Source organism: Chaetodon auriga, chromosome 13 (genome assembly GCF_051107435.1).
Source record: "Chaetodon auriga isolate fChaAug3 chromosome 13, fChaAug3.hap1, whole genome shotgun sequence".
Classification (NCBI taxonomy): domain Eukaryota; kingdom Metazoa; phylum Chordata; class Actinopteri; order Chaetodontiformes; family Chaetodontidae; genus Chaetodon; species Chaetodon auriga.
This window is the reverse complement of record NC_135086.1, coordinates 25,242,024-25,266,766: the sequence shown is the minus strand read 5'-3', so window position 1 is coordinate 25,266,766 and position 24,743 is coordinate 25,242,024. Positions and strand designations below refer to the sequence as shown.

The 24,743-nt window shown below is 42.8% G+C and overlaps 1 protein-coding gene across 1 annotated transcript in view; it reads right to left on the bottom strand.

Annotated features, from left to right (window-relative positions):
- dnajc10 (DnaJ (Hsp40) homolog, subfamily C, member 10) overlaps positions 1-24,743 on the bottom strand; it is a 70,269-nt gene that overhangs the window by 20,343 nt on the left and 25,183 nt on the right. Inside the window, exons 10-18 of the mRNA XM_076747452.1 lie at positions 11,404-11,469; positions 10,561-10,626; positions 10,365-10,454; positions 10,139-10,249; positions 9,926-10,040; positions 8,365-8,492; positions 1,245-1,361; positions 1,048-1,149; positions 721-781 (exon numbers count right to left, since the gene is read on the bottom strand). Of these exons, the coding sequence (XP_076603567.1) occupies positions 721-781; positions 1,048-1,149; positions 1,245-1,361; positions 8,365-8,492; positions 9,926-10,040; positions 10,139-10,249; positions 10,365-10,454; positions 10,561-10,626; positions 11,404-11,469 (856 nt within the window). The remainder of the gene's footprint in view (positions 1-720; positions 782-1,047; positions 1,150-1,244; positions 1,362-8,364; positions 8,493-9,925; positions 10,041-10,138; positions 10,250-10,364; positions 10,455-10,560; positions 10,627-11,403; positions 11,470-24,743) is intronic.

Genomic DNA, 24,743 nt, shown 5'->3' with positions numbered 1-24,743 from the left:
AACTGGAGATTTAATTCTCAACCTATCACAGACAAGAAGTTTTGTGATTATCTAGAATCTCACATTAAATTGTTTTTTGAAACCAATAATACAAAAGACATCCCTCCCACGCTGTTGTGGAAAGCCTGCAAGGCTTATTTAAGAGGATGCATTGTTTCCTACCGATCTTCCCTCAAAAACGCAATAAAACTAATCAATTAGAACTTGAGAGAGAAATTCTTCAGCTGGATATGGAAAATGCCCACCAACCCTCTTTAGAAAAGCACACCAAAATTTCAGCACTCAAATACAGGCTTAATGAAATATTATCAGTCAAAATTAGTAGGGCTTTCATGTTTACAAAACAGAAATACTTTGAATTCAGAGACAAACCACATAAATTATTAGCAAGACAATTCCGAAAAATGGAAAATGACAGGACCATCCATAAGATCAAATCAGAATCAGGAACAATACTTACGTCTTTTAAAGACATTAATGAGAGATTTAGGCAGCTCTACGAGACATACACATCTGAACTTAACGCGAGTGTTTTTTAACACTCATAAAAAAAAGTTGTATGGAAACACATTTTTATTGTTGCATAGTTATTGTTTATGTTTGTTAAGTTCATGAAATACCAAAAACAAGCCAATGAATTTAAACATCTTTGGTTGTGCAATCAGTCCCTGGTCTGCAGTTAGTACCAGAACTATCTGTTGCTGTCGGAACTAGTTTTACCTTTAACTCGCTCAGCAAAGCTGGAAGGATCCAGGACCACCACAGATGGGTGAACCAGATCCTGTTGAGACAGAAATAATCTATTTCAGCCAAAGATGTATTTTTCTAGGTGCTAATTCAAACATTTTGTCAAAACTATGGGTGGGAAGGCATCAGCAGTGTGCAGGCATTTTCTTTTTATGAGCTATGTTCATGTAAATCTGCAAATTTCTGGATTAAACAAGAATCCCGATTTTCTCTTTCAAAATTTTCGAATTAGAATTGCTTCTTATAAGCGAAAGTAACAGAAATAATGTGTATTAGTATGCAATTGATATGGAACAGTACCTTTATGAACTCCAGGATGCCATCAGCTGAATGTTGTCCTTCATATTCATGAACAGAGGAACCATTAAAGATTACTGTGGTGGGATAAGCCTGAATATTATACTAAGAAACAGAGAGAAAGACAAATCATCAACCTGTTTGTGGTATGTGCCTGTCTTAAGCTCATAATGGTACAGCCTGAATATGTATGCACTTACCATTGAGCAGAGGTTGTGGTGGATGGTGCAGTCCAGAGTACCAAACTTCATCTGTCCAGCCAACTGGATTGAAGCTTTTCTCAGTTCAGGCAGTAAGGCTCGACATGGAGGACACCACTGCACACATGTATCAAACATTTATTAAATTAATATCCAAGTACGTAACATGACAAGAATTGTTTTTAATGCATGGCTGGGTTTTTGTTAAATATATAATATATATCTCCAAAAATACAAAGTTGCAGGTTTTCTCTTGTCTTTAATAAAGACTGAAGATTGCAGGCATGTTAGAACTAAGCACATAATTTGCACACTCTTCTCTGATTAGGTAATTATTTTCTCCCATCTCCCACTATACTGGCACAAAATGGACAAGTGCAACATGTTTCTATGGGTAATTCTTTGTTCAAGTCCTGGTAGCTTGTTATGTTACATGATATGATTGAGCATGTTGAAGTGGAAGAACTCCACTGAACTCCCTGAGCTGCCACCTTATCATGGCAGAGGGGTTTGAGAGCCCTAATGACCTGAGGAAAAGTTAGCTTTTGGGACATGGAATGTCACCTCTCTGGTGGGTGAGAAGCTGGAGCTTGTGGAAGTGGTTGAGTGTTACAGACTAGATATAGTTGGGTTCACCTTGACTCATAGTGCCGGCTCTGGAACCCAAGTCCTCAAGAGGGGTTGGACTCTCTCTCATGCTGGAGTTGCTTGTGGTGAGAGGCAGGGGGCAGGGGTGGGCTTTCTGATAGGCCCCAAACTCTCTACCTGTACGTTGGGGTTTACCCCGCTAGATGAAAGGGTTGCTTCCTTGCGCCTTTGAGTCGGGGAACGGGTCCCGACTGTTGTTTGCGCTTCTGTGCCAAACAGCAGTTCAGTGTACCCACCCTTTTTGGAGTCCTTGGGACAGCTGTTGGATAATGCTCTGACTGGGGACTCCAATGTCCTGCTGGGGGACTTCAATGCTCACGTGGACAATGACAGCATGACCTGGAGGGGTGTGATTGGTAGGAATGGCCTGCCTAATCTGAATCCAGGCGGTGTTCAGTTGTTGGACTTCTGTGCGAGTCGCAGTTTGTCAATAACTAACACCATGTTAAAACATAAGCGTATCCATCAGTGCACTTGGCACTTGGACACCCCAGGTCATAGGTCAATGATCGACTTTATACTCATATAGTTTGACCTGCGGCCACATGTGCTGGACACTCGGGTGAAGAGAGGAGCATAATTGTCAACTGAGCCAAGCGGTGTGTGGCCGTGGCGGTCACCAAGGCAAAAACGTGGGAGGAATTCAGTGAGGCCATGAAAGAAGATTACGATCAGTTCCAAAGAGGTTCTGGCAAACCATCCAGTGCCTTGGGGGCGGCAACTTGCTCATACTGTTTACAGTGGAGGTGGTGAACTGCTGACATCATGTGGGGATATAGTAGGGCAGAGGAAGGAATACTTCGAGGACCTCCTCAATCCCACCAACACGTATTCCTAAAATGAAGCAGAGCTGGGGAGTTCAACGAAGGGTTGTCCAATCTCTGTTGGGGGCCATCCAGTCCCTGTACCGACGGAGTGTGGCTCTGGTCCGCGTAGCCGGTAGTAAGTCAAACCTGCTCCTGGTGAGGGTTGGGCTCCGCCAAGGCCGCCCTGTGTCACCGGTTCTGTTTATAACTTTTATGGACAAAATTTCTAGGCGCAACCGAGTCGTGGAAGGTGTTGGGTTTGGTGACCTGAGGATCTTGTCTCTTGGCGTCATCGAACCATGACCTCTAGCCCTTGCTTTGGCAGTTAACAGCCAAGTGTGAAGCAGCTGGGATGAGAATCAGCACCTCCAAGTCTGAGGCCATGGTCTTTAGCTGGAAAAGGGTGGACTGCTCGCTCCAGGTGGGGAGGAGGATCTCCCCCAAGTAGAGGAGTTTAAATATCTCGGGGTCTTGTTCTCAAGGGAGGGTAGGAAGGAACGGGAGGTCAATAGGTGGATTAGGGCAGCGGCTGCAGTGGTGCAGGCACTCAAACGGTCCATTGTGGTGAAGAGGGAGCCAAGCCGGAAGGCGAAGCTCTCAATTTACCATTCGATCTACATTCCGACCCTCACCTGTGGTCATGAACTATGGGTAATGACCGAGAGAATGAAATCGCAAATACAGGTGGCCGAATTGAGCTTCCTCGGCTGGGTGTCTGGGCTCAGCCTTAGAGACCAGGAGAAGAGCTCTGACATCTGGGACAAGCTTAGAGTAGAGCCGCTGCTCCTCTGCCTCAAGAGGAACCAGTTGAGATGGTTCAGGCATCTGGTGAGGATGCCTCCTGGACGTCTCCCCAGGGAGGTGTTCTGGGCACGTCCATCAGGGAGGAGACCTCGGGGCCGAGCCAGGACACGCTGGAGGGATTATGTCTCTCAGCTGGCCTGGGAACGCCTCAGGATCCCTCAGCTGGAGCTGGTGGAAGTGGTTGAGAAGAGAGCTGTCTGGGCTCTCTTGCTGTGGCTGCTGCAACCTGGACCCGGATAAGTGGAAGACGACGAGTACGAGTACATGTACAAAGTGGAAGAAAACTGTACATCAGTTTTCATCTGTACCATTTGCAATCACCATACATATATCAAGTAAGCAGCAGTCACCTACTTTGGTAGATATTCCGTATCATAGCAAGAGTTTGGAAAAATTCTGCACCTCCAAAGCACTCTTGATGGCTCAGAGGACTGTACCCATAGCCATGGAATCTGGAGCTGTGGTACGTAACTAACATTCTGTTTCATATAGCCTTCTTCCTTACTACTGCTACCCACAAACACACCCACATGAGAAGAGATCAATAACCAGTCCATACCTCCCCAATGCATCACAGTGCAATAGCACATCACAGTACATCACACAGATGGCACAGGCAGTAGGCTACAATACCTGATATTCACCATGAGGAAATGAAACTGGAAAACAACCTTAACTGCATTTCCAAAATGTTTTGACAGGGACAAATACGGAAAATTGGTTTTCGGTTTTCCTTACCTGAATCAAGGGTCTAAGAACAGAGGGTGTCGTATGCTGTACAGACTATAAAGCCACTTGGGGCAAACTGTTATTAGTGATATTGGTAATAAGACTAGACTAGACTATAAGGTCTAGGAATAAAAACACTACAGCCTGGGGACAATAAATGTATTTCCACCTGCCTGTTTACAGTGCGTTCGGAAAGTATTCACACCCCTTCACTTTCCCCACACTTTTTTATGTTACAGCCTTTTTCCAAAATGGATAAAAATTCCTTTTTTTGTCTCATCAATCTACACACCAGACCCCATTATGACAAAGTGAAAAAAGTTATTTTTAGAAATTTTTGCAAAATTATTAAAAATAAAAAACTGAAATATCGCATGTACATAAGTATTCACACCCTTTACTCACTACTATGTTGAGGTACCCTTGGTAGCGATTACAGTGTCAAGTCACCTTGGATATGACGCTATAAGCTTGGCACACTTGTATTTAGGGTATTTCTCCCATTCTTTTCTGCAGATCTTTTCAAGCTCTGTCAGGTTAAATGGAGAGCGTCACTGCACAGCTATTTTCAGGTCTTTCCAGAAATGTTCAATTGGGTTCAAGTCTGGGCTCTGGCTGGGCCACTCAAGGACATTCACAGACATACCCCAAAGCCACTCCTTCGTTGTCTTGGCTGTGTGCTTAGGATCGTTGTCCTGTGGGAAGATAAACCTTCACCCCAATCTGAGGTCCTGAGCATTCCCGAGCAGGTTTTCATCAAGGATCTCTCTGTACTTTGCTCCGGTCATCTTTCCCTTGATCCCGACTAGTTTCCCAGTTCTTGACACTGAAAAACATCCCCACAGCATGATGCTGCCACCACCATGCTTCAGCCTGGGGATGGTATTAGTCAGGTGATAAGAGGTGCCTAGTTTGCTCCAGATGTGGCGCTTGGCATTCATGCCAAAGAGTTCTATCTTGGTTTCATCAGACCAGAGAATCTTGTTTCTCATGGTCTGGGAGTCCTTTAGGTGCCTTTTGGCAAACTCCAAGCGGGCTGTCATGTGCATTTTAGTAGAGGCTTCAGTCTGGCCACTTTACCATAAAGGCCTGATTGGTGGAGTGCTGCAGAGAGGGTTGTCCTTCTGGTAGGTTCTCCCATCTCCACAGAGGAACGCTGGAGCTCTGTTAGAGTGGCCATCGGGTCCTTGGTCACCTTCCTGACCAAGGCCTTTCTCTCCCGATTGCTCAGTTTGGCCAGGTGGCCAGCTCTAGAAGGATTCCTGGTGGTTCCAGACTTCTTCCATTTACGAATGATAGAGACCACTGTGCTCTTCTGGGACCTTCAATGCTGTGGAAATTTTTCTGTACCCTTCCCCAGATCTGTGCCTCGATCCATTACTGTCTCAGAGGTCTACAGACAATTCCTTTGACTTCATAGCTTCGTTTCTGCTCTGACGTCCGCTGTCAACAGTGGGACCTTATTCCTCTTTACCTATAAAACCCTCTCTATATACTGACAATCAAGTGGTTCTTAACACACTCAAAATCTGGTATCAATTTAGACGGCACTTTAAATTTGTAGCTGCATCTTCCGGTCCTTTAAATAACAACCATTTATTTCCTCCATCACTTTCAGACTCGACATTTCAGTGTGGTATGACAAGGGTATTACACAATTCAGATATTTATATGTAGATGGTGTCTTTGATAGTTTTGGCAATTTGTCATCTCGCTATGACCTCCCTGTTATTCATCTCTTCCGCTATTTTCAAACTCGCAATTTTGTGGCTAAGTGTTTCCCTAATTTCCCCTCTTTACCTCCAGATCAGCAGTGGGAAACCATGCTTTCATTTGTTCCTCATCATAGAGGAATTATTTCAAAGTTGTATGACATTATCTTAGCTTTTAGCAACCACTCAAATGCTAAACTTAAGTGTACATGGGAAAGGGAACTGGGAATACACATACATGAGGAGTCCTGAGAACATGCCATAGAGAGAATACGATCTACCACCTCTTGTGTTCGTCTTGGACTTATTCAATTTAAGGTCTTATACAGGGCACATTTCTCTAAATCTAGACTATCTGAACTGTATCCGTGAGTGGAAGACAAATGTGATAAATGCCATGGCTCTCCTTGTCACCTTAGCCACATGTTTTTTCTTTGTCCTGATCTGAAAGGTTTCTGGGTGGGTTATTTTACTATATATGTCCTCTGTTCTTGGGGTAAATCTCCAATTATTTGGGATTTCTGACCCCTCACTTGCACTTAACCCAATACAAAAGGACATTATAGCTTTCACATCCTTACTAGCTAGACGCTCCTTATTGTTACATTGGAAATCTGCTAAATATCCTTCTATCTCCCGGTGGCTCAAAGACATCATGTTTTTTTAAAACTTGAGAACATTAAATGCACATTGAGAGGATGCACAGCCAAATTTTTTCACAAATGGCAACCCTTTATTTCCTATTTCACTAATTTAGAGGTACTACCCAATTGAATGTGTGCCTGTTATTGTTGTACCTTTTATATTGCATAAATAACCAGTAATATGTGTGTTGGTCATGACGAGCTGAGTGGGGGCATGGGTGGTTGGTTGTTCATTGTTCATTACACGGTACTCTGTAATTTAATTAAATTTATTTTTATGCGTGTATATGTAACGTGTACATATGCATGTATGTTAAAAAAAAACCGAAAACGTAAATTGTATTTCTGTCAAAGTATTGTATTGTGTTTTACCAATAAAAATATTTTGGAAAAATAAACAGTGGGACCTTACATAGACAGGTGTGTGCCTATCCAAATCATATCCAATCAATTTAATTTACTACAGGTGGACTCCAATCAAGTTGTAGAAACATTTCATCAGTGGAAACAGGATGTACCTGTGCTCAATTTTGAGTGTCATAGCCAAGCATGTGAATGCTTATGTACATGTGACATTTCAGTTTCTTATTTTTAATAAATTTGCAAAAACAAAATAAAACAAAAAAAAAAACAAAACTTTTTTACTTAGTCATTATGGGTAATTTTGTGCAGATTAATGAGACAAAAAAGGAATTTAATCCGTTTGGAAAAAGGCTGTAACATAACAAAATGTGGGGAAAGTTAAGAGGTGTGAATATATGTATAATATATGCAAATTTTCAATTTGTGCATAAAAAAAATTGAAACATCACAAAAAATAAAAACTAAATTAAAAGAAAATGTAGTTCAGCGCAGAACAGACTTCATGATGTACATGTACACAATTCATGTGACTTATCCTGTAACTGTTCAGTTCGTCCAGAATGCATGTCACTGAAGCTTCCATTGAAGAGACAAAAACATGAGATCTGTGTGGCGCAATGAGGAGACTGTACCCTTCCTCAAAACATGAAACAAAAAGAAATGCTATATTTCCATCATGTTTTCCAGATGGTCTTTCAGTGGTGGATGGAAACATGCATTAATCTGCATTTTCTTTTGCCACTTTAGCAAATTTGGACGGAGAACTGACTAACAGTCTCTTGTTCACACACACATTGTGTGTTTCAGGCTCTCTCTTGCCTCTCTCAAGTCTGCAAGCTTGCATGCATGTTTATACTTAGGCATGTACATGAATTTACATGTCAGCTCCGATTGGACAGTTATTTTCTCCCACTGCCATTTTACTGGTGTGCAACAAAGTTGTTTATTCCTGTCTGCCTCTTTGTACCTGTCTCTTTATCACTCACTGTGTTGTAGGTGTAACAGCACCATAGCCCTAAAGGTAAACAGGGAGTCATACAGGATTGGTCATCAAGCAGCAAAGTTTGAGGCATGAAACTGTCTGAGGTCAAGTCAAGCTTATTAGTTATGACGGGGCATTTCCACCTGTATATCTATCATTAGGAGGATATATGGAATATATAGGATGCTATATGAAACATGCCAATAGTTCACATGCCAACCACTGACCTAAATAAGTATGTCAGGCTAGGGGTGTGCATCTGTCCATCTAAGATGACCTGATATGTATTTTGGTACCTGGTTCACCACTGGTTCATGTTAACAGAACTAAGCATCATCAGTAACACATAGCAGCCTGAGCAGGTCAAACAAATTAACATAAGTGTGTGTGTATCTATCAATCAATCTTCTTATTAAGTAGTTAGTTACAAACCGGAGCGAAGAAGTCAACCAGCCAGGGCTCCTTTCTGTCTGAGGGAAAGTTGTCAGGTCTCAGAGTTGTCACGTGAGCACGAACGCTGTCTCTCGCAAAACTCACAATGTTGTACAACACATCTTTACCTACAGACACACAGGTTACGCAGACAGTGAATCAACAGAAAATTAATCTACAATTTTTTTGCTAATCTATCATTCATTAAATTTTTTTTTTTTTTTTTAAGCCAAAATATGTCCTGGTTTGAGCTTCTCAAACATGTTGTTTTTCTTAGTGCTCCCATTGACCAAATAAAGCGGCTGACCACAATCTTAAAAAAACAAAAAACAAAAAAAAAAACATGATGGTAGTACAGAAGGTGTGTTGCAAAAGTGAAACACTGTTTAGTCTCATTTCCACTGCATGGTAGTATTGACTGCCATGCAGTGGAAATGAGCTTGACTGGAGTCACTTTTGGTACCAGGTACATTTCTTGATTTTGTTTTTTCCACTGCACTTCCTACTGGCTCAGTTGGCTTATAACTTTGTCACTGTAAAACCAAAAAAAAAGTACCAGGTACTATTAACAAGTTTTGCCAATGGCAAAACCAAGAGAACTGTTCCAGGTGAGTCGAGTCCAGTTGAGCTATGCAGTGCCATGCGGTGGAAATGACTCATTTAAACAAGGACTGAATGACAAAGTTTGAAGAGCAACTAGAATAACAGTGTATAGCAGCTCTGTGAGGCTGTAATCAGACACGGTGATGCTTTGAACTAAATGATGGCAACATGCTCTCAGTTGTATTGCTAACATTCTTATGTTTAGAAGGTATGATTGTTTACCACGTTGCATGTTTGCATGGTAGCACACTAACAGTAAAGCTTGGTTTAGGCTTCGGCGTCGCGGCGACGCCGTACCTACGGCGTACACCCTACGCCGTCACTGAGCATTCGTAGTTCTGCGTCGAGGGAACGCGTTGCTCCGCAATTCACCGCCAAGCCGCTAGGGGGGTGCGGCTGTGTCTTTGTATGGTTTCGGGGGGCTCTTGCTGCCGCGAAGAGGAGTTGTAGAGGTGGTCGTACTCGCGCACCTCCTCGATAATTCTTTCTTCGGCTTGGTCCAGTTTTTCTTGTAGCTCTCACCACAGAAACTTTGAAAATGGCGGTGTTGTTGTGCTGCGACCATAGGGCTGCGACTGAACCGAAAATTACGTTCTGAATGGACCAATCACAGTCCTCGACGTTCACGTCACTACGCGTCGACGCGACGCGTAGTCAGGATTTTTTGGAGGTGCGCGTCAGGCTACGGCGTAGGGTCCGCGTAGGGGTCTGCGTCGACGGCGTAGGTACAGCATTGACGCGACACAGAAGCCTAAACCAGGCTTAAGAGTTATCAACAGGGGACCACGAATATCTGTACAAAATTTCATGGCAGTATATGCAACATTTTATGATAAATGTTAGGCTGGTCAAAAGTGGTGGACCAATAGACAGACAGACACTGCCGTCCATAGAGGCACAGCAAACAGCAGAACACAGAAAGGTATAAGCACACTAAAGTACAGTGTGTAATACTCACCATGGTGGATCTCAAAGTCATGGATTCCCAGTCCTTTGAAGACAGCGACACAAGGTTTATGGATGTAGAGAGACTGACACAACTCTGAGTCTGCTATACAGTCCACTCTGCCAATCTGGAGAGACACAGTTAGTTGGACATACAGGAAGGCTTGCTAGCTTGCTCGCTCACTCACTCACCCACTGAGAGAGAGAGAGAGAGAGAAACAGATACCTGTATGTGGTCATTTTGGAGGAAAACTTGTAGCTTCTTGTACTCGTTGGGGGCAGGGCTTCTGTCTCCAAATGTAAAACTCACCAACCAGCGATGATGGGCTAGCTTCCTCTGGAGTCAAGAAGTTATATATCATTAACAGGGTGTTCGTTTTCACCATGCATTGTAGAGTGTTTCACCTGAAAGCTATAGAGTATTTTGAGTGTGAGTACAATATTGTGTGTACCTGGAAGCTGTCAGTAGTCAGCAGTTGAAGATTAGGCAGATGGTTGATGACCTGATTGTAAATCTCTTTACTGTCCAGAGTATTCAGCCACTGAAACATGCGCAAATTGTGTAAGAGCTGCTGTACAACACTCAGTATTACTACAGACAGTAGTACACTGTCTAAAAGTCTAAATAGAGCCAGTAATGTGTCTTACAAGTACACTCCCATGTTGATCCAGAGAACTTCCATGTGGGAACAAAGCAGTCGCTCCACTGGTCACCTGAAATACAGAAGTAGGAGTAGAGACTAATAGTAGTACCAGGGCTTAAAATTTGGCTGGGGCTGTCCTGGACCTCATGGTGCACTCACTTCCACAAAGAAAACTCTGAAATCTATAATGCTTTGTATGGCAAAGTGCATGGGCACTGACAGGCTTTCATGGTGTTTTCAAGTGCACCTGGTAAACTCAGAATCTATACTCAAATGGCCACAAAAGTTGTTTAAAACAGAAAGGTTTCGGTGTTTTTCTTTGTTGTTACAAAGGCTTACATCTGTCATTACTTTTCAGTTCTTTCACTACAGCATTTTTATTAATTAGATGCTAAAATCACAAACAATATCCCATTCATTACTACAAAGGCAGATTTTTATAATTCCATTAAAAAACTTATCAAAGTTATCAGCAAAGTCAACCATATCCTTGTACAACAGGTCTAGAAAGGACCTTCTGTGGCAATTTTCAAGTTACTATACTGCAGCACTGAGGTGCCCATGTATTTTGGCCAGTAAAAATATTCTTGGTCGATGGACTCACAAGTCATAAATCTAATTTTGGAGAGTGTAATAAATCCCAATTAAATGCAACAACTAATACACCACTACCATTACAACTAGCCATGGGCATACATATATATATGCTAAGAATCATGGGAGCCTCTCCACAATACAAGACCAATGACACAAACTGAGTGGTCAGTTTTTTTCTTTCCCCATAAAGAATAACTAAAGTATCTTATAATAGTAATATCAGTGGTACTGCAGGAGTGTCAAGCCTTACCTGGAAATCGTCACAGAGCTGTTCCTGTGTGGTGCAGTCCATCCATCCCACCTTCACAAGACCATTCTACACAATACATTATACAAAGACAGAACTCATGTTAAAATACAAGTTAATTGGTCAATATCTAACCTAAAACTAAATCTAAATTTGAGTTAATTCCTTAATTCCTTTTGTTGATTGTGTCTGTAAGAGTCTTCTGCCACCAACATCAATCACAACCAAAACTCATAAAAAACAAGTTTTCTGTTTTTCCCTCAACAATGTGATGTGCTGCTTTGGTTGTAAATTAACAGAACTGAACATGCCTAACCCTGACTGATCAATAGACCTGTTTTCAAAGACATTTTGGCTTGTCATAGAAGGGAAAGCATAAGTGTAATTGATAACATTAAAGGGATACTTTGCAGATTTTCAATCTTATCCTAATAATAATAATAATAAAATTAATAACCTTTATTTATATTGCAAAATTCATACATACAACACAAAGTGCTTAACATAAAAGCAGATAACCCTAACATTTCTGAGTAATAAAAACACGGAAAATAAAATCAATGCTGCATTCTGCACACTGACTAATCGCTTTTCTTGGAGACACCAGACAAAAGAGCGTTACAGTAATCCAGCCTGCTGGAGATAAAAGCATGCATTAACTTTACTGTGTCTGCTTGGGATAAAGACAGTCTAGCAACAATAAATAATTACTCTATAATAAATGATAGGACGGCTTAGTCATGTTTCTAATGTGACACTCAAAATTTAGGTTGGAATCAATGATAATACCATGGTTTTGTACTTGTTCCTTCCTTTTCTCTCTCAGCTTTGCCTCCAATTATGAGGATCTCAGCTTCATCTTCATTTAGCTTAAGTTCTGAGTCATCAACAGACCTCTGCCTGAGGTGCATGCAATCATGCTGTTCATTGAACTGTACTCATTTGAGCTAAAAGAGACATATAGCTGGGTATCAGCTGCATAATTACGGAAACTGATGTTGCAATTTCAAATAATCTTGCCATGTGTTAACATATAAAGTACTGGGCCTAAAGTATAGCCCTGTGGGACACCCCATCAGGTCTATTTTATTTGGTGTTGACATCCATACAAAAAGTGTCCATCTAATGTTACTCACCAGTAGAAGAGGTCATGTCTGTCCTGACATGGTCAGATGCAAAGACGCAAAAGACAGACTGAGCATACCACTACGCAGAACAAGCTAGATTTTACAAGATAGGAGTTGGTAATTTATTAGTAAGTGTTTTCTGACATTATTTCTGGCTTAGATTGGGATCTAGGCTGTTAGCAGGCTTTGTTTTCAAACGCAGACAGTCTAACTGCGCTCTTATCTGTAGTGGAAACACTATGATCAGCTCGAGCTACTGGTCAGTCCTCTGTTCTACTATTACTCGATCGGCTGCCTTTGACACAGCTAACCACCAAATCCTCCTCTCCACACTTGCGGAGCTCGGCGTCTCAGGATCTGCTCTCCACTGGTTTTAGTCCTACCTCTCAGGGAGATCCTTTGCAGTATCTTGGAGGGAAGAAGTGTCTAAATCCCACTGCTTGTCCACAGGGGTACCTCAAGGGTCAGTGCTTGGACTCTTCTCTTTTCAATATACACCACCGCACTTGGTGCAGTCATCTGCTCACATGACTTCTCATACCACTCATATGCTGACAATACCCAGCTCCTCCTTTCATTCCCGCCAGACGTCCCTACAGTCTCAGGATGGATTGGCATGCCTTGCTGATATCTCTGCATGGATGAAGGAAAACCACCTTCATCTGCACGCGCCCAGTGTCTGTGCTGCGACACCTACCCCCCCAACTCCCCCCACCCTTCCCACATGTGCAAGTCCTTGAGATTTTGTTGTAATGTCTTACTATGTTGCTTATGTGCCGAGGTGTTTTTTTCCTAATCCCACACTGTGCCGCCCCCCACAGGAGCTTAGTTTGGGAGTTGCTTTTTTTACCCTCTTCTTCCCTCTTGTTTTTCCTCTTTCACATCTAAGCAAACGGGGGGCTCTCCATGTGTGCGACCCACAGTTCTCCCGCTCCTGTCTTCCCCTGTTATGTGTCACTGTCTTTTTTGTGTTTCTTGGACGGGATGTAACTGAAATGGAATTTCTCCTTCGGGGGACTAATAAAGGCATTCTGATTCTGATTCTGATTAACCTGTCAAAGACTGAGCTCCTTGTCATCCCGACCAGTCCCTCTATACAACAACAGATCAGTATCCAGCTTGACTCAGCTCTGCTCACTCCCGCAAAATCTGCCAGAAACAGAATGTGTCTCCTTTATAACTTTGACTAAAGCTGTTTAAAGTATTGTGGCAATGTTTGTGAAAATGAATGTAAGTGAATGTACTGAGATAAGGATGAAAATAAAAATAAAGGCAATGCATAAAACCACACAATAATATATAAAAAGCTAGGTAAAAATGAAGTAGAATACGGATAAAAATCTGAAGAAGTCTATTAGGACAAAGCTCTAAAAGAATTTTTTGTCTGGTGCCTCTGCTTTCCGTGGTTCTCAGACACAACAGAATCTTTTTTCCTTCTTTACACATACTGATTCACCACAGGTCTTGATTACACTGAAGCAGGCATTTCACAGCCGCCTCAGAATGTCTTCTCATGGACGTAATCTCACTGTAGGTTTTATCTGCCAATAGGACACAACCCAGTATTGCCCCAGAGCCCACCGTACAACAGAATGGATATAAAAACTATTTAAAAAAAATTAATGTAAATGACAAAGCACAAAACCACACAATAAAATATTAAAATCTAGGTAAAAACAGAGTAGAATAAGGCAAATCACAGCATAAAATGATATAAAATGATAGGTATAGGTAGGTTAAATTAGATTACACAGAATGCATAAAATCACATTTTAAAAGAAATGCAGCAGTTTGTAAGCGTGAGGCAAAGCACAAAAGTTTCAGACCTGTATCAGGAAGTCAAAGCTAGTGAAAGGCTAAAAGGAATATCTAAGATTTTCTCTTGAAAATATTCAGTAAGCTGGCTTCCCTGAAATCTGTAGGTAGTGTGTTCCAGAGCGTTGGGGCATAATGGACAAAGGCTGCAGCCCCAATTTTCTTTCAAAACCAGCAGTAGATGATCACAGTGTTCTTGAAGGCAAATAATAAATGAGGGAGGCAGTGATGTAGCTTGGTCTAAGTTTATTAAGGGCTTTGTATACAAGGAGGACCTTAAAACCAATGCTGAATGTTACTAGAAGCCATTGCAGAGCAGCTAAAACTGGACAAATGTGCTGTCTGCTCTTGGTTCTGTTTAATAGCTGAGCTGCAGAGTTTTGAATGAGCTGAAGTCTCTAAGTGGTTTTTTTTTTTGTTTTTTCAGAAGGCCAGTAACTAGTGTGTTACAGTTATCAAGTTGGCTTGAAATAAAGGCATGAATCACTTTTTCAGTATCTTTTTGGTTAAGAAATGGTCATACTTGAGCTATGTTTTTAAAGACTAAAAATGTAGTTTTAGTCACCTTGTTGATGTGGGACTTAAACAATGGATGAGTGAAGGATGACAACAGGGATTTAATTTCCCCAGATAGTTTTAAAGCAATTACTTGCACTACCTGCATATACCCCATACTGTTTACATCTCATGCCAACTGCATTACTTGCATATATTTATATAATTTATTATAAAAGTTTGCAACGGACTCTGTCTCTGCAGCATCATTTCGTTCAGCACAAATACACAGTTGTGTATCATCAGTGTAACTATGAAAACATGTTTTCTTTAATGATGTCACCTAGTGGCAGCATGTGTAATGAGAACAGTAATAATGGACCAAGGCAGCTCCCTTGTGCAACCCCAAAGCGGCCCTTTAAACCCCCTCTTCCCTCCATCATCACATCCAATGTGCGGTCTCTCTGGAAAAAAAATGGATATAATCCATGCAAAGTGCCTATTGGGGAGGACCTACAAGGAAGCCTGTGTCATCGCTCTGACTGAAACCTGGCTGGACGGAACCTTCCCAGATGTCAAGGTGGACCTCAACAACTTCACCATCGCCCGGGCAGACTGCACAAAGGAGTCTGGTAAGGAATTTCCCATCGTTGTCATCAGCTGTATGTATATCCACTGAGCACTAATGTTAATACTGCTGCTGAGCTGGTGGCAAATGCCATTAGTGACATGCAGGGGAAATATCCTGAGGCGCTGGTGCTTATCACAGGGGATTATAACAGTTGCAGACTCAACAACGTCCTGCTTTCATTCAACAATATTTGGACATCCTGACAAGGAGGGGGAACACACTGAAGTTATGCTATGGAAATATTACTAATGCCTACATCTCCCGAACAGAGAGAGAACGGAACTCAAGCGTCACAACCCCCAGGCCTACAGTGTCACCAGTGGATGGAGGACAGTTTTGTGCAATTGCAGGGCTCACCTGTACTGGCTGGGACATTCTCTCGGGTGGCAGTCTAAATAGGAGGGTCTCCGTCATCACAGACTATATAAAATTCTGTATTTTCACGACAATCCCAGTTACATTTTTCAAGAAATACACAAACTTAAAAGCTTGGATTACTCAATATACCATGCACAGCCTCAGAGAAAAACAGAAAGCTTTTCAACGGCAGGACTGAGTTTCACTCAAAATCATAACACGCCAAATCAAAAATGAAATCTTCAAAGCCAAAGTCAGGTATAAAGAAAAACTGGAACTGGAATTCATCACCATGAACACAAGACAAGCTTTTCAAAAAGTTAAAACACTCACTGGCCATGATCTACAACCAAAGTTAGGTGATATAACTGATAACTGATCCCACCTCTTTTGCTGAAAACCTGAACACTTTTTACACCCAGTTTGACATCATGGACTGCTCACAAGAATGTAAGGCATTACTGGATACCATCCCCATCCCTGAGTCAACACACCTTGCTCCGTTTACTGTGGAGGATGTATGCCGGCAGCTGGGCCGCTGTAGACCGGGCAAGGCTCCAGGGCCAGACAGTATCCAGGCATGGGTGCTGAGGTAGTGTGTCATTTAGCTCTTTCCCATTGTGCACTCTCTCTTCTGGTAGTTCTACAGTAATGCCTCAGTGCCCACCCTATGGAAAACATACACAATCATCGGTACCCAAGAAACCCTGCCCATCAGAACCAAACCAGTACGTCCCAGTTACACTCGCCTCAATAATCATGAAACACCTGGAGAAGCTGGTTCTCAACATCATCCTTCCTACCGTCAAACCACACTTGGACCCAAACCAATTTGCCTACAAGGCCAAAAGGGGGGCTAAGGATGCAGCAGCCTGTTAAAAGGAAGTTTTTCCTCACCACTGTCGCCAATGCTTGCTCATGAGGGAATTGTTGGGTCTCTGTAGATAAAAGAGCTCGGCCTGTACCAGATCTATATGGAAAGTGTCCTGAGACAACTTTTGTTGTCATATGGTGCTATACAAATAAAACTGAATTGTCTCCCCCATCCACTCCTACAACACCTCGAATCACCCTGTAACTTTGCCAGACTCCTCCTCATTGACTTCAGCTCAGCTTTCAATACCACCCAGTGCCACCAGCTGATCAGGAAACTCCATCATCTGAATGTTCCACCACTTCTCATCCACTGGGTACACAGCTTTCTCAGTGACAGAACACAATCCGTCAAAGTGGGCAGTACAACATCCACATCCTCCATCCTCCTGAGCGCCCTCCTGTTTACCCTCTACACCAATGACTGTGTCAGTCCCTCACCCATCATCATGTACTTCAAATACTCAGACAACACTGCAGCACTAGCCAATGATAATAATTCGGTCTCAAGCTACCATGACTCCATCTCCCTTCTCAAACAGGGGTGCAAAGACAATCATCTACAGTTAAATGTCTCAAAAACAAAGGACCTGGTATTCAACTCCTCCAGCACACAAAGGTCAGTTTCTAATCCATCCCACACCCCCATCAATATCAATGGCGAAGTTGTTGAAATGGTGGCACAAATATCTCGGCATAGCCTTAGACAATAAAATGAATTTTGAACCACACACAATTGACATCCATAAATGCTGTCGGCAAAGACTCTGGCATCCGCAAACTTAGAGCACTTTGTGTTGTGCCTAGGGATGGGTACCTTTCACATCTGAATCGATACGATACCGATACTCGGTACCTGCAAATCGATACCGGTATTTTTCGGTACCTGTTTTCGATACTTTTTTTGGGGGGGATATGTGTTTGGTAATTAAAGTTATTTTGTATATTTAAAAAAATAGTCAAAACTTCGGAATTTATAACATTTATTCTTCAATAACATCAAGTGAAATAACTCCAACATAGAACTTGAGAAAAATGTGTGTGGGGATAAAGTAAATAACTTAAAAATAAATAGATTCAAAATAAATAACTGTATAAAATGTTTCACATTTGCACCTGCTGCCTGTACAGTAACAAACAACTTTCAAAATAAATAACTGTATGAAATGTTTAACATTTGCAGCCTGTACTAGGCGGGTTTCTTTCAAAATAATGATGCTGCTGAGCTAATTGAAGCTGCGTCGTTGTCGTCGTCGTCGTCGTCTGCCTTTTTAAAAGGGGCGGTTGTTCTCCTTCCTCGAAGCTGGCTGCAAGTGTCGAGCCGCTGGCTGCAGCATGCTTGCTGGCGGTAACGTTTAATGCTGGCGCCGGGCGAGTAGCTGTGGTAACGTTAGCCTGTGTTTTTAAACTGTCAAAAATCGTGCACTCCTCCGCCTTGAGGAATATTTGGTGTTTAACCAAGTGCTTCCTCAAGTTGGACGTCTTTCCTTTGCTGGCTTTGCACTTCGCATCACAAATGTTGCACCGTGCGTTGTCGGCATCCAGCTTGGTAAAATGAAGCCAGACTTCGGAGCGCTTGCGGTCCACTGACGTAACCGCGTCACCGAGTCCTCCGCTCTCGCCGACGCATAACGTCAAGGTGCGTACAGGGTAAAAAAAAAAAAAAGGTGCGTTCAGGTACCGAAATGTGGTACCGACGGACTTCCCGTGAATCGATACTCGGTACTTCAGCGGGAATTCGGTCGGTACCCAAAAAGTACCGAAATTCGGTACCCATCCCTAGTTGTGCCCCAAATTCAGCTGCTACTTTACAAAAGTATTGTTCAACCTATCCTCCTCTACTGCTCCCCCTGCTTCTTTAATATGCTGCAGGGCTCTACACTAACTTTTCCACTGGTAGCACTGGTGCGACCAACTTTCTCAGTTGGTCGCACCAGCACATGATTTTCCTATGAACTGGGCACATGCCTTGTCATTGGCATAGGTTGGGTTCACATTCAGCCCGTTTTTTTTCATCAGTGCGATCTGGGATTTGAATTGTGTGAACGGGAGTTCCTCTTTCGCTATGTTATAGGCAATATTAAACTTAATGACCATTTCGTTCTCTTCTGTTGAGCGATTACTCTCATCCATCCGCTGAAAAAAAGTCGGGAGGGGCTCAGTGTTTCGGGTGATGCATTGGTCCCGACAGGTCGTCTGATTCGGCACCTTTTGCTGGCTCTACCTAACCACCAGTCTCCTCCTCTCTCTCCTTATTTAATTTTTGGAAAAAAGGGTTAGGGTTAGCAATAGACCGCTTCATTTTTGAGAATAGCGAAACGCTAGTCTTGTTGTCTTGAAGTTCTGTGCGTTGCGCGTGTACGCGATGGCTTATGTGCACGTGACGGCGCTGTCTCAACAGGAGAGAGTGCAGGTGGAGGCGACTGACTAAGCTAGTGAAAAAAAAGGACGACTTTCAACCACAATGTCTAACACGGAGCAATAAAACTGATGCGCTCGCACGAACGCGACCAGATGAAATTCTTACTCGCAAACTCTGAAAAAAAGGTCGCATATGCGACCATTTTGGTCGCAGTCTCGAGCCCTGTGCTGTCAACCCTCTCCAAAAGCAGACTTACACAAATCACACACAAAGCTGCCAAGATCAATGGCCTCCCAACCCCCAACCTCCCAGACCTCAATCACATAGCCACTGCACAAAGAACTCACACCATAGCACTTGACCCCAGTCACCCCCTCAACCCACACTTTGTGCTCCTCTCATCTGGTCGGCGTTACAGGTCGCTGGCATGGAAGAAAGTGAAATTCAGCAGGAGTTTTGTACCCTCTGCCATAACAGAACTGAACAGAAAATACAGATTGCAATGTGCGTTTGTGTATTTGAGTATGTTAAGTTTGAGAATGCCGTGGTAGTGGGTGTATGGTGTGTGATTCCCATATGTATTTGTCTGTACTCTGTTGTCATGTGGAAATCACTTATGCATTTGTGAAATTTGATGTTTTCTGTCCAGTCTGATGTATGTATTTGTGTAAGCTGAGGCTATATGGAAGGTGGAAACAATTTTCCTTGTAGAAGAACAAATAAATCTAAATCTAAAGCATGTTTCTCAGACACATGATCTCCAAGACTGACATAAACTCTCTCCCTTTTAACATATGTTTTAAAGCAAGTTCAACACACAGTCAGAAAAACCAACCAATTGTTCAAGATGACTGATTATCACGGTCAATCACATCAAATAATGCACTTAGGTCTAACAGAACAAGAACTGAGACTTTATTTTCATCAAAATGAAGTCGCTGATGATTTTAGTCAGAGTGGTTTCGGTGCGGTGGTGTGTTCTAAAGTATGACTGATTTTCTTTAAGAAAGGCATCAATTTGCACTGAAACTATCTTTTCCAGTATCTGACTGATGAATGGAAGACTGGATATAGGTCTGTAGTTAGTCAGTGCATTACTATCTCAGTTGGGTTTATTTAATAATTTTTTTACAGCAGCTGTTTTAAACGCATTGGTGAAGATGTCTGTTTGCAGAGATGTATTTCTAATCTTCAGGACATGATTTGACACACTGTCAAACACCCGCTTCAATGAGCTGGACTCATTGATAGTCTTGCAGAGCTCAGCTAAAGTAATAAAGGGTAATTTTTCCATGGTTATGTCTTTTTTACAAGGTTTATTGAGTTCATCTGTGTTCACATTAGCAACAATGCTGGCTCTGGCTCTGAGTGAAGTTATTTTGTTAGTGAGCAATGATGCAAGTTCTTCAGTTTGATGTAGAGAACTGTGGTAGATTGGGGGCAGTGCTGAGCAGCTGGTCAATAGTGGAGAATAATATTTCAGAGTTCCCAGCATTCTCTGTAATAATCTTGGAAAAATAATCCTTTCTTGCCAGACATATTGCTTTGTTATAGACAGTCATGGCTTCTTTGAATATATTAGAGTGAACTGTGAGCCCAGCTTTCCTCCATTTCCTCTTTCAGCTGCTCAACAAATTCTCTTTATCTCATTAATACTGCTGTTGTTTAACCATGGGGAGATTCTGTCAGCCAACCTCTTTTCAATCTTTAGTGGAGGAACAGCATTTAAAGCAGATGACATGGTAATGTTCAACCATGTCCTTTAAAGAGCAGTCATAGCTGTGTGACTCAAATGACGTGATGGCATGAACTGTACCTTTTTACGGAGCTAGCAATGAGATCGGCTGTGCTGTGTGTGATCACCCCTTGCCCCTCGCCCCTCCTCCCTCCTACTGTCTCTCCCCTGGCTGCAGTGGTAGCTCTGCTCAGTGACTGCCGCGAGACAGTGGTCGGTCTGGATTCCGGCTGCTCGAACACTGCAGGCTGTAGTTGAGCTCGGACAAAAGAATAGCTTCCAAGAACTGCAAGCGAGCAAATAATGGCTGCAATGCCTCCTCCTTTCCTGTTTTGTCTGACTGACTGATAAAAAGTATGATTTGGAGGACAAGCCTCTATCGGTGTAGGTACACCAGTAGTGCTATTTAGCCAGGACTCAGCTAAAAACATAGAATGCAAATTGTTTTCAGTTTTTAGATCATTAACAAAAAAGGATTTGCTAGCAAATGATCTGACATTAAACAGCTCATTTCAGCTGTAGGGATAGGAGACACGATTGACTGTGGTTGAACATTGGCAAATTTAAGACGGGACTGAGACAGGTACAAGATGGTCCATGATTGCTTCAATGTGTTTGACCATGCCACCGGCTGTTTAATATCACCAGTGTTTGGGAAACACTGTACCTTCCTTGTCGGCACACTGTTTTCCACACAGAAGTTAATGTAGTCCATAATGCAGGTTGTTAAAGGTCCCACATTATGAAAAATTCACTTTTTTGTGGGATTTGGGGTGCTATTTTGTGTCTCACTCATAAAAAGTGTGGAAAAAATCCCATCCATACTTTTTGAGTGACATACAGATTTCTGAAAGCACGCTACCTGCAGCTTCCAAACGAGCCAATCAGATTCGGCGCTGACTCCTATGTAAGAAGCCAGCATATTTGCATATTCCCACCCACCAGTCACCACCCCCCTCACCATCTCCCAGGTGTCTCTCCACCCACCAGATACAGCACTACCCTCTCACAGATCTGTCATTTCCTCATCTAAAACACGGTGTTAAGAATCATAACATGGGGGCGCCACACGCAGTGTTCTATTGTTGGCTGTAAAGACAAGCCCAAATTGCTCCATTGGCTCCCAGCTGCAGATGACAGAAGGGCAGCGTAGTTGAATTAATTTTTTAAGGGAACGTCCCAGCTACAGTTGGCAAAAACCTGTTGGTGTGTGCTAACCAGTACGAGGCTGACTGTTTCTCCAACCTCTGTCAGTACGAGGCAGGATTAGCTGGGAGACTTTTTCTAAAGGAGGGATCACTTCCAACTTTGCGTGGAATACTTGCAGACGAGGCACATGTAAGTATACAGATAATTAGCTGTGTTTCTTTTGTAGATTTGCGTGAACTCTTGCGTGTTGTAGCATGTCTTTTGCCATATAGCACAAGCTAACGCTAGCTTCTAGTTAGCAATCAGCATGGTCTCTATATGCAAACCCAGCGACCCAGTCGGTCAGCGATACATACACAGACGCTCCACCGGGTCTAAGCTTTGGGAATTTGTGAAAATAATGCATTTGGAAATATTTTCTAAACTGGAATGTTGGATTTTAGCCTAGCCCAGGGCAAAACAAGTGTATGGTTGAGACTGCTACATCACAGCACAATTTATACTCCAAGCCAACCATTCTGTGCAATGAGTTTCTTCTCTTGGAGTTTATTTATGAGTGATCCTTTTTTAAGCTGTATGTAGCTGTTGGCATAGCTATACATGTAAGATAAAGCTGATACTTGACACTTCTCACTTTTTATATAGGCCAGTGCATCATTACCGTTACCTGCTGTTGATCAAGTTTACCAGTGAGCTGTTGCAGCCCCAAGTATGCCCTGTTATCATAACAATATACTTTTGTTACAGCTGTCCAGGCTACTGTGTCCTGCAAGGGCTAATGTTGTAATAAGATAAGATATACCTTTATTAGTCCCACAGCAGAGAAATTTCCAGTATTACAGCAGCAAAGTGGATAATAAACATAGAGGGGATCAGTAAAAAGGACATTAAATATCAAACAAGCAATATAAACAATATCAACAAGGAATAATGAAATATGAACTGATATTGTAATAGGATGATAGTACTCCCGACTGGAGTTTTGATATTGCACATAGGAGTAATATTGTATATTGTATATAATATAGTATATTGCACCTTAAGTTAAAAGTCACCTGAGCTAAATATTTTCAAAGTATGAGTGAACTCAGTTGATGTATATTATAGTGCAGTCATACTGAAAGTCTTGGTGAGGGTGTGGTCTACTAGGGGCACTGCAGGTTGTAAAGTCTGACTGCTGCAGGAAGGAAGGACCTGCGATAGCGTCCCTTCACACACTTTGGGTGAAGCAGTCTGTAACTGAAGGAGCTCTCCAGTGCTGTTAAAGTGTCCTGCAGAGGGTGGGAGTCGTTCTCGATCATGGATGACAGCTTAGCCATCATCCTCCTCTCTCCTACCACCTCCACTGAGTCGGGGGGGCATCCCAGGACAAAGCTAGCCTTCCTGATCAGTTTGTCAAGTCTCTTCCTGTCAGCTGTCGAGATGCTGCTCCCCCAGTAGACCACTGCATAAAAGATGGCTGATGCCACCACAGTGTCATAAAAGGTCTTCAGGAGTGCCCCCTGCACTCCAAACGACCTCAGTCTCCTGAGCAGATAAAGTCTGCTCTGGTCTTTCTTGTAAAGTGCAGTTGTGTTGTGAATCCAGTCTAGTTTATAATTCAGGTGAACACCAAGGTACTTATAAGATGTCACTATCTCGATGTCCGTTCCCTGGATGTTCACCGGTGTCGGGGGGCAAAGTGTTCGTCTGCAGAAATCCACCACCAGTTCTTTGGTTTTACCTGTGTTGATCTGGACGCAGTTCCACTGGCACCAGTCCACAAAGTCCTATGTCAGTTCTCTGTACTCTCTGTCGTCCCCATCTGTGACGAGGCCGACGATTGCAGAGTCATTAGAGAACTTCTGCAAGTGACAGGTGGGTGTGTTGTATGAGAAGTCTGCAGTGTAGAGGGTGAAGAGGAACGGAGCCAGGACCGTTCCCTGCAGGGCCCCCATGCTGCAGACAACCGTGTCGGACACACAGTCCCGGGTCCTCACGTACTGTGGACGGTTGGTGAGATAGTCCAGAATCCAGTGTGTGAGGTGATGGTTCACCCCAGTGTGCTCCAGCTTGTCCCTCAGAAGTGCAGGCTGAATGGTATTGAAAGCACTGGAGAAATCAAAAAACATGATTCTCACAGTACTCCCAGGTTTCTCCAGGTGAGAGAGAGCTCGGTGTTGGATGCCAGGCTGGTAGGCAAACTGAAGTGGATCTAGGGATGGGCTCACCAGGGGGCGGAGATGAACAAGGACCAGCTGCTCCAGGGTCTTCATTAGGTGGGATGTTAGTGTCACCGGCCTGTAGCTGCTGAGGTCCTTGGGGTGCAAAGTCTTGGGCACCAGTACCACGCAGGATGTTTTCTACAGCTGTGGCACTCTCCCCAGCTTCAGGCTCAGATTGAACATGTGTTCGACATTCCCACACAGCTGATCTGAGCAGGACTTGAGAAGCCTGAAGCTGATGCCATCTGGGCCTGCAGCCTTCCTCGTTGTAATGCACTGCATTACAGCGAGAATGCTGATAGAGGACAAGCAACAGGGGATCAGGGGATCCTCTTTTCAAACTGAGCTTTCCAAAATCCAGGAAGGAATATTGCAGAGCCAAACCAGTGAAGAGTGAGGCCACATTTGTAAGTGTAATAAAAAACGTCTTTTTTATTCACTCAAAAAACAAACATTTATATTGTACATGACACAAAGTACCGCAACTCAGTACTTTCAACACAATAAATAAACCAAAAAAATACACCCATAAATACCTGAGAAACTACAAAATTCAAAGTGTAAAATGTCACTACCGTATTTTCCGGACTATAAG